At 36.5% G+C, this 10,286-nt stretch overlaps 1 protein-coding gene across 1 annotated transcript; it reads right to left on the minus strand.

Annotated features, from left to right (window-relative positions):
• Positions 1-380: 380 nt before the first annotated feature.
• LOC121250236 (probable sucrose-phosphate synthase 1) lies at positions 381-8,958 on the minus strand. Its single transcript, XM_041149279.1, has 13 exons — positions 8,503-8,958; positions 8,294-8,383; positions 6,325-6,566; positions 5,945-6,008; positions 5,124-5,822; positions 4,211-4,327; positions 3,936-4,067; positions 3,639-3,815; positions 3,069-3,122; positions 2,917-2,979; positions 1,853-2,797; positions 1,509-1,636; positions 381-890 (listed from the first exon to the last, which is right to left on the minus strand). The coding sequence occupies exons 1-13, from the start codon at positions 8,683-8,685 to the stop codon at positions 617-619; spliced, it is 3,168 nt and encodes a 1,055-aa protein (XP_041005213.1). The 5' UTR covers positions 8,686-8,958; the 3' UTR covers positions 381-616.
• Positions 8,959-10,286: the final 1,328 nt, after the last annotated feature.

The following is a 10,286-nucleotide window of genomic DNA, read 5'->3' on the forward strand; positions in this document are numbered from 1 at the left end:
ATAAATCTCTTTAAATATATATATATATATAAATATTAGTTTTTATACCTTGATCTACTCTCCCCTTACTTTTCACTCCTTTTTTTCTGGAGATTCAAAAGTGGAGAGAGAGACCGAGACCAAGAGCAAGAGCTCTTTATTTGGTGTTTTAAAGTAACCTTAACCATCAAGAGCAATAACTTTAGCCTCATTAACTTCTTTAGAATTCAATAACGTTTTTATGAATCCATCGGTTAAAAAACTAAAAAAAAATGAGTTAGAGAGAGAGAGAGAAAAAAAAACTCTATTAATCTCTTCTTATTCTTCTAAATTTCTATATTAGTGATGTTAAACCGAGAGAGAGAGAGAGAGAGAGAGAGAGAGAGAGTTCTGTAGTATACTTCTGAGCAATATTTGACATATCATAAGTTACAACAGCTATACAAACAGTTCAGAAGCTCACAGCCCCTGAAAGCTTTATGAGGAAATTAAAAACAAGCACAAAAGACAAGGCCAAAAGAATAAGGGAATTATGCTTATGACTTATGAGGAATTTGTAATAAAGGCAAGATACAAAGGAAGCCTCCTTGACCGAGTAGACAGGGCATCATTGCTTATAGGCTTGTAACTACTCACCCTAGAGAAGTCCTAATTTTTCCAAGGAAGCCCTTATATCATCACTTCCACACTCTTCAGTTGTCTGAACGATGCTGGGGCTATCGAATGGCAAGACATCCGAAAGTGGGTAGCTTCTATTGGCATGAAGTTGATTATTGGCACTGCTACAAATTCCCTTTAATATCACACTTTTGTGTAACCCACCAAGCAATCCTTCATAATCTGTGTCCCCACTTTCCCCAACAAAAACAACCATCTTTGAAAGCTCCACACCCCACCGAACATATAGATACCTGAAGAAATTGTGTATGGCTTGGATATTATAGTTATGGATATTATGCAAGGAAGTTTCAAGCTTGCCTATTGTGGTTAAGGATATTATGCAAGGAAGTCTCAGAGTTAATACTAAGGAATTGAAGAAAAAATGATTAAACCAGACCTCTGCAATCATAATGAAACATGCGAAGGACCAGTTCCACCCACTTAATAAGAGTCCCCAAAGACCTCTAAATATTGTTAAGTCAATCACTCAACCATGAAGGAACAGCTCATGGTTACCAATTTAATTGATCAATTGAAGCAACCAGTTAGCTAAATTACCTTTTTCTCTTTTGCAAATGAGACAAGTTCTGGAATTATAAAAAAACATGTATATTGTGCACAGGAAACATAGATATGATTTACCGAAAGAATAGAAGATGGGCCTTAGCTCCAAAATCTATGGCTTCTAACAACAAATTACAAGTCATGACTCCAATACATTATTCATGAAACTACTTAGCAATCAGTTCATTGGCATGGAAATTAATAAGACCCTGTAATTATAAGTTCCTCAATCATGGATATGAGAAGACAATTAATCGACTTAAGTCATGATTCTTGAAAATATGCCATTAATATAAAAAATATACCTGAGAGCTTGGGAACGAGATGCCAGTACAGGAATCACATTGAGCCTGGTCCCGTTTTGACAATAAATAACATGGCAACGCAGAGCCTGAATTCTCAGCAATTTTTTAAGCTCCTTAACAGGAGGTACCTACAAAGATAATATCAAAAGAAATTAGAGATGATTTGCATTATGTAGCCTCAACAGTACTGCACCCCATAAATATGAATCACTAGAGAATTTTAGTTCAACTCAACTTGAGTGGACAAATATTAATAATTTATTCTTATGGAAAAGGTAACATTATTATATTAATCATTTCACCCAGCATTCCCTGTTTCAAAAAAAACAAAAAACAAAAAATACCATTCCAGGCTTTTGCACTTTAAAAGCATAACAGTAGTCAGTTGAAAGTTGTTCAGCGGAAGTAACTAGCTGTTCCGCATTCCCAGCATTCTTATCAGTTATCGAAGCTGCCCAACGAACCAAAGTCTTCCTCAACCCTTCTCCACCCCAACGGTGTTCAATATGTGAGTGGTAATAAAAGTCAACCACGAAATGACCATCCTCCTGGTTAAGAGATGAATAGTACAGATCACTGCCACTGTTGCAAATAAAAGCATCAAAAACATTAGGGCTCAAGCCCCCTGAGACCAGAAATGAGTGTATCTCAGATATGGTCAAGGATGTTGACAGTATGAACCCTAAAGAATCTTCACTCCTCCCCTTTGCCACAGCTTCAAAAATCTTTCTAATGGTTTCAAGAAGACCTGTATCGGTATCGCAATCTACAGCAATGACAAAGAGATTTTTCCTCCTCCTCAATGCTGGAAACCTACCAGCAGTATTATTTTGGTCTGCTTTCTCTGCGGACACAGCCTTTCGTGCATCCTTTGAAATGCCCTTTGACCATGTCAGGACAGCATTCTCTAATTTACTCGTTCTATCAGCACCATTTCCTTCAGATTCCAAAGAGTTATCATTTCCACTGGCTCCACTCTTTTCTCCATCCAATGAAAATCTTAGGTTCAAATATAGATCCTGTATATCTCTTAAGGAATCTCCTGGTGATTCTGATTCTGAGTTTTCATCTCCATCATCACTTCTTTGCCACTGTGGATGCCTTGGTTTGCAACTTGCTATACGAGATAGGTAAGTCTTGCAATGCTCTGGCCATGAAAATAGATGAATATTTTTCAACCCATTCTGCTGACATCTTGCCCAAAGTTGCTTATCTGAAACAAGCTTTAGAAGAGCATCTGCAATGGACTGCTGATCATGAGGATCCACAAGAAGACCATTGTCAAGCACCTGTGACAGCATCTCCAATCACTTTTGGAACATTTATGGCCTCTTCCATTTATGTTTTACATTATATACTTGCGATCTCCTTAAAAACAACCAATAAGTAGGCTTTTTTAAAGGCTTACCCGATGTATATCGACAGGGCCACCATTTTTTGTGGCAACAGTAGGCAAACCATAAGCTGTTGCCTGTTGCAAAAGAAGAGCAGGATTTCTATTAGATTTGAATTACAACTAAGCTGAGAAAAATATACTCTTCATAAGTACAAAATGAGCACCTCAATTAGAGTAAGCCCAAATGGCTCGATGAAAGCTGGATTAATGAAAACCCCCTGCATTAAAAGTGGGTCAGAATGAAAGAAGCAACAAAAATTACCGTGCACATAAATCTTCAAAGTGTGCATGCGTATGTGCGAGAGAGAGAGAGAGAGAGAGAGAGAGAGAGAGAGAGAGGATCCATTAACCATCTTGGCATGGAAAATTTGATTCCAAAAGCTATCCAGAAGGATGAATTTATACAATAAAAACAAATGTTACCATGAGAGCACTTATTAACAAAATTATTGAACTGAAGCACAGTGGTCATATCAAATTCTTATATTACCTGATACCAAAATAATCACAGTTGGGAAAATCAACATATGAAGTTCCAGAGATCTTAAAAAAGTACACTGCAGTCACCATGGGACTTATGACTTTGGTAAAAATTAACCAAATAAACAATAAATATAGTTAGCTAATTGCAAAGTGCATGGGTTCATAGAAGATGGACTCTCTATAACAACCTGCTAACTTTCCTAATTAAAGCTAATGGCGAAACTATTTCTTATCTCAATCTGATACAACACCTTTGTCTTTGCTGCAAGACGATATATGTCAGGAACATCAGACTGTTTGTGGCGTTTGGGGTATGCCACTTGCCCATAGAGATCATATTTGTCAATAAGCTTGAGCACCGATAGGAGAACAGAAGCATTTGTGCTTGACATTTCATCAATTCCATCTCGATTACCCATAATTAGAGTCTGCATAATACAGAGAGAAGGTATGGGACAAAATAAATGGGGAGCACATCCAATTTAACAAATCAGCACATTCAAGAAGATTTCTTCACCAAACAAGTGTCATCAGGTGATTCAACATACAAGGTTAGCAAGCTCTCTTAGTGGACGGCATTCTCCAAATGCATTCACCAAAGTCGTAATGTTCTTTTTGGGATCTGGTCTAGCAAGGGCAAGTATCATAGGCTTGCGAGGGTTTGTAAAGAAGCGCATTATCTGTAGAACAGTAATGGAATGTATTAGGCAATGGAATAAACTATAAACACAAAACATCTGTCCTTAAGAACAGAATATCTTTAGACATCTATTGGCTTCCATCTAGGACACATTAAAGGAGATGCAAAAGGAATCATTTGAACCTCGGACCAGATATGTGGGTCTGGAGAAGCAGGATGTTCCTCATTTCCTTCTGTCTCCCCATCCATATCACCATCTTGTGGAACAATATGATGGAACTCCATACCAGGAGGAATTACCTGCAAAGATGTACAGAATGATAAAATATATTTATGTATAAGAAAGAACCTTAGCAAGGAAATGTCAATATTCTAAGACAGGAATAGGTATCCATTTATGCATAACAATTTAAATCGAGAAATGTTGTTCTTCATCATGGATTTGGTCAGTCACACTGATTTTGATGTAGTGCATTTTAAGTGGCTTTCAATTTAAGTAATTAACATTGGAAGCCACTTAAAATGCACTATATAAATGGATGTGACTAAGAATATGATACTTCCAAGATGGCGAGTAGCATTGCTTTTTTTTTTTTTTTTTTTTTTAATAAATAGCATTGCTTTTTAAATATAATTTAAATCAAGTTGGTAACCAAAACTTTGCATGTGCAGTTTGCCCCTCTACCCAACTCAATTGGGCAAGCATCTGAGTTCTCCCAAGGGCATTTGTAATGCGGCAGAAAATGAAAGTCTGGACTACTCACATAAGTCCAACCTAGGTTCACATGAAGTATGCAAATTAAAGCGTTTTTTCTTTTCTTGAATTGAAACAAGAAAAAAAAAAAATATATATATATATATATATATATATATATACACCTCCTCCATGCATGCTCTAATTTAAATAAGGGGCAGTTTTCTTGTAATTCAGTCAAAGTAAATATAGCTCAGGATCTATTATTGGAACCTTGATAACCGGAAATTATGATATTTGTATGACTGGAACTTGAATAACAAGAAATTTTGAGATTTCTTTTTAATCAAGAAAAAGCAGCTACAGCTTTCACAAGGATATAAGAAGCATCCAATTCCTTACCGCCATACGAGGCATGAACCTGCCATAACAGCTAACATTACGCCTGATCCTTGCCCGTAGTTTACGCTCCAACACTGGATCAAAACCATCATACAAACGCCATTGCTCCTCGATCTCTTGTCTAGTGCTTGTTATGACTATTTCAGAGGCATCAAGGGATAACTCTTCAGCCTCTATCCGACGCATAATTTTGTATGTCATGTTTATTTCATCCTTGGATAGGCGGCCTTGCTTTAGAAGTTGTTCCAACTTGTCTCGGCCAAGTGAGTGGCCGGTAAAAAGCATTGGTATATTTAGGGCACCAGCTAGGAGAGCAGCAGAGTCGCCTGCATCTGCATAATGGCCATGGATGGCAACAGGCCAGATTGGATGCCCACCTCCTATTTGCTCACCCAAAGCTTTGGACATCTGTATGACATGGTTAAGTGCACCATCAACAAATTCCGGGATGTACGGCCACAGAAGTTCTTTGGGAATATATTTATCTTTTGGACCAAATGGTATTCGAATAATATAGGCACCACTGCTCTCCCCCATTTCATCCATGAAACTATCTGAGTTTCTTGGAGTCAGCATCTCAGTGGGTTCACCATAGCTCCAATCTACTTCTGGTGCAGATACTTGTCTAGTCAACAAATCAACCCGATACACCCCCGGCATTGAGCCCAAGGCCCTTGCAAGTTCCACAACATACTTAACCTACAGAAAAAAACCAAGATCATTCAAGTATCAACATATGCAACTAGTATAGTTTACAATGTAACCTCAAATGCATGATCAGGTGGGTTTTGACAACTAGTATTTGAACACTTAAATATTACCTGACCACCAGTATCAGAATCACGACCGAGTTCCATATTTTCACCCCGTATAAGACCATGAAGGCTGCACAGATAGTAGTTGTTAAAACTAGTTGAAGACCATCATGCATATAACAGAGGCATCAAAGTTCGTACACCCCAGCATTGAGCAATAAAATTACATAGTTTAACTACGCCATTTTTAGTATCCTTTAGTTTATCTTCGGCGGAAACTCAATTGAGGTTTAGGAATGGTTAGGTTTCTTTCATTGGGTGCATAAAACAGAAGTTGTAAGCAGTTTTATTGAATACAATGTGATATAGCAAAACCATCTATTCCATTCACAATCCTGTTGCACGATAACTGTAAAACATATTGAGCACCAAAGTTCAGTTCATGCCTTATCAGTACTATATACAACTTTTTTCCTTTCTGTTGATTAGCCCATGTCTCCATTGCATCAACAGAGCTGATTCGTGGCAATCTGGCTTTGTGGCTCTCCCCATGAGTTGATATGTCACTGACTACATCTCCTTTCTCTCCCTCTGATAAGTCTTCTGACATATCAGCAGCTGCTTCTCTGCGGCCCCGCTCACGTTCAAGACGACGTTTAGCCTTCCTTTGGGCTTCTTCTCCCTCATGCTACAAAAAGAAAAGAATAGATAAGGCCACCATAACACAATGTCTTCTCTCATTATAATCAAGAATTTTTAACAAATAGTTGTACAATCCATTGTTGAGAACGAGTTTGGAGTTTCCTTGGGACTAAATTGATGAATTCCTAAATCTTCTCACACTTTCCCTGGGTTAAGATCTCCTATGATCTTTGCTTGACTTCTATGGTACATTCAAAGACAGCATGTGGGCCCTCCCGAATTATTGCTACCCGGAACAAGGGTAGCTATGAATGCAACATGGCCACACTCTGTATCTCTCTCTCTCTCTGAATTACAAACAAGAATTTGCATATGCAATTTTATGGGATCGTGATTAATTTTTCATCTATCACCAAATTGACACATACTATCTTGGACATAAGACATCCTAATGTAGTGTCGAAGTAGATTCAGTTTGTGAAGGATTGCCAAGGTAATCATTTGCAATACAAATAAGATTAAAACCTAAATGGATTAAGATCCTCTACAATTTTTTGCCCAAACACTTTCTACAATTTGGAGAGAGAAATACAGTTCGTGAACCCCACAGCATAAAACACTGTTTGCAGACGGTGTGGAGCCTAACATTAATTACAATGGGGTCCACATGTTGTGTCTATATCTCTCCAAGTCGTACTTATCAAAAAACAAATCTCTCTCTAAGTTGTAGAAAGTATTTGGATAAAGAACAGGGAGCATATGAAGACCAATTTAAAGCTCTACTCACTGCGATTGAGACAAGTCACACGCATGAAACTAAATCACATTTTAAGAAAGGTAGGGAGTTAAAGTGTCTTTCATGTGCAATCAACTACGACGCTAAGGGAAGTAGCTCAAGTCGAGGGAAGAATAAAGGGAGGGCATTATGAAGATGATCTCGTAGTGGGATGTTCGAATAGAAGATTAGTTTTATGGAAACAAGGGGTTGGGGAGGTGTTTTGGGCTTGATGTATTTTGGGTAGGTTTCATGGGATTTTTGGATCATTAGAGGCTCTCTTGTATAGACTAGGTGTTTTCTTGTATACGTCCAGTGTACTTATTCACTCCTCTTGATATATATATATATATATATATATATATATATATAATATTACTTATAAAAAAAAAACCATATCCAAGCTAAATACTCCTTTCAAAACTAAAATTAAAACCAACAGAATTCAAATGCAATCGGTTGCCAATACTTTGTATTCTGTTACAGACCCAATATCTCCAAATTCCAAACAGAAACTGGCATTTCATTTCCTCCTAGATTTTTTTAATAAGTAAAGTTCTCCTAAAAAATTTAAAGAAAAAAAATACCAAGTTCTTCTAAACGAGTATCCGTATCTGTTTCCAGCAGGGGTCAGCACTTTGACATTACAAAAGGGAGAACACAAGTTAAAAAAAAAAACAAAATAATGAAATTATGAAATGAAACTCCTTTTGATTATAGAAACCAACCGGTCGATCAGAACCAATAGCAGGGCAAAAACATTTACATCAAACACTCTATCACCCACAAACTCTTGAAACTACAAAAAACGATAAATTACAGAGATGGACAAAAACCCAACCAGCACCTTCACCTCCATTTCACATATAAATACTTTTCGTTACAATAAAGCAATTGGTCGCACTTGAACTCTGTGCAGTAAAGCCAGCAAGTAGAGCCACATAACTTAGATAAATGGAAAAAAAAAATACTATCTTAAAGAAAACAAAAGGAGGAACCTGTTTCTTCTGGCGAGCCAAGTTCCAAATCCTCCAGCTCATATTCTCCAACCTCGTGTTTCTCTCCTGCGGACTCCTCGTCGCCGCAGCCTACATGACACGCCTCATCATGAATGGTATATCCCAGAGGCACTTAGTCACCGAGAGAGAAAGAATCATAAGCATGTGCGAATCATATAATAGAACAAAGAACGGATGTGTGTACCGACCCGAACCCAGGAGCGATGGAGATCGGTCTCATCGTAGCCTGTAATGACCTCCTCGACTAAGTAGCGGGTGGGACTGAAGTGGCCACGCTCTCTGAGCAGCAGAGAGGACTTGACGTCATCTAGGCCTGGACCCACGTCAAGAATTGCTTCCAGGTAGCTATTTATCCAATCATTCCCGGCCATTCTACACCCTTTCCTCTGGACCTCCCTTCCGATTTCCTCTCTACTGCAGTGTAGGAAAACTTCAAAAACAGAAAAGACACGGAGAGAAGAAGAGTCTCCACACAGACAAGGTCCGATTTGGGAGTTTCTCCTCAATGCTGTTGCTGACACGTCAAGGACACGGTGATCAGAGAGAGAGAGAGAGAGAGAGTGGCACTTATATAGGGTACTGGGATCTTCCAATTACTCTGTAAAGTAGGGCTTTTTATGGGCAAAGAGTAAACGAAAGAAACGGAATTTTGGGTTTTTAAGCCGAGAATATTCGGGAGCTATTAATATATTTTTAAGACAAAAAATTAAAATAATGGTGCGAGTGCCTTGCAACCTTGTACAACATTTACCGACCGTTGTATCCCATGTCGCGTCACTATCATTAGGTCCCATTTGAAACTTTAGATTCATCAGCTTAAATTTTTAGAATAAATAATAATTTTACATGATATTAAAGTAAAAATTTTGAGTTTAAATTCTGACACTACACTCTATCTATTTGATTAAATATTTCACGTGTTGAACCTATTCATTGAGAAAGATACTGGCCCACACTTTAGAGAAAGTGTTAAGAATATAATACAAATAATAAAAATCTATCTATTCTCATCGGCTTAAACTTTTGGGACAAATGATGATTTTACAAAATCTTTATCAATCCAAAATTTCTTTATACGTATGACTCAAATCATTTTTCAAATTAACACATCTTTACACGTAAGACCCACAACCTTTTTCAACTTCTCATAAATATATCTAAACTAATCTTAACATTTAAACACATCTAAACTCATCTTAAGTGAGTCTTATAAAACTCATTTTATCATCTCAACTCACTACTATTAATAAAAAAATCCAACTCATCTCAACTCATCTCAACTCAATTCAATATCCAAAAGGGACCTTACTCTCTGTACAAAGCAAGCTTGCATTTTTTATCAATCATGGTCAAGATTTATAGATCCAGTAGTGAGATGAGATAAGATGATGCCCGATAGTGAGATGAGATAAGATATTTTAAATAAAAGTTGAAAGTTGAATTAAATATTGTTAAAATATTTTTTAAAATATTATTATTGTTTTAAAATTTAAAAAAAAATTTGAATTGTTTATTATATTTTTTATGCGAATTTGAGAAAGTTATAATAATAAGATGAAATGAGATAAAATTGTTTATGTATTCAAACGGGACTTAGAATCTCGTGTAACTTTTTTTTTTAAGTAATAATTTGCATATAATTTTTTTTAATTCTTTTCTTAAATTTGGGATTTAAGTAAAAATAGAAAAATAAAATCTTTTACAGAGTACTTAGAAATATGGATACTCGAGTATTTTGAAGAAAGTTTCTAAATATACAAATATAAGATCTTAATAAAATTTAAATTAAAGTACAATATTTTATTAGTTTTTTTTTAAATCCTTAAAAGAGAGTGGATATGTAAATTGAGTAAGACTAGATACAGTTTTAGGATGTACAAGTTTTGTGTAATTCTTTTAAAAAAACAAAAATTCTATGTACAGTCACTTTTGCGTACTTTTTGCATACCCCACTAATGTGATTGTTTACATT

Source organism: Juglans microcarpa x Juglans regia, chromosome 2D (assembly GCF_004785595.1).
Source record: "Juglans microcarpa x Juglans regia isolate MS1-56 chromosome 2D, Jm3101_v1.0, whole genome shotgun sequence".
Lineage (NCBI taxonomy): Eukaryota > Viridiplantae > Streptophyta > Magnoliopsida > Fagales > Juglandaceae > Juglans > Juglans microcarpa x Juglans regia.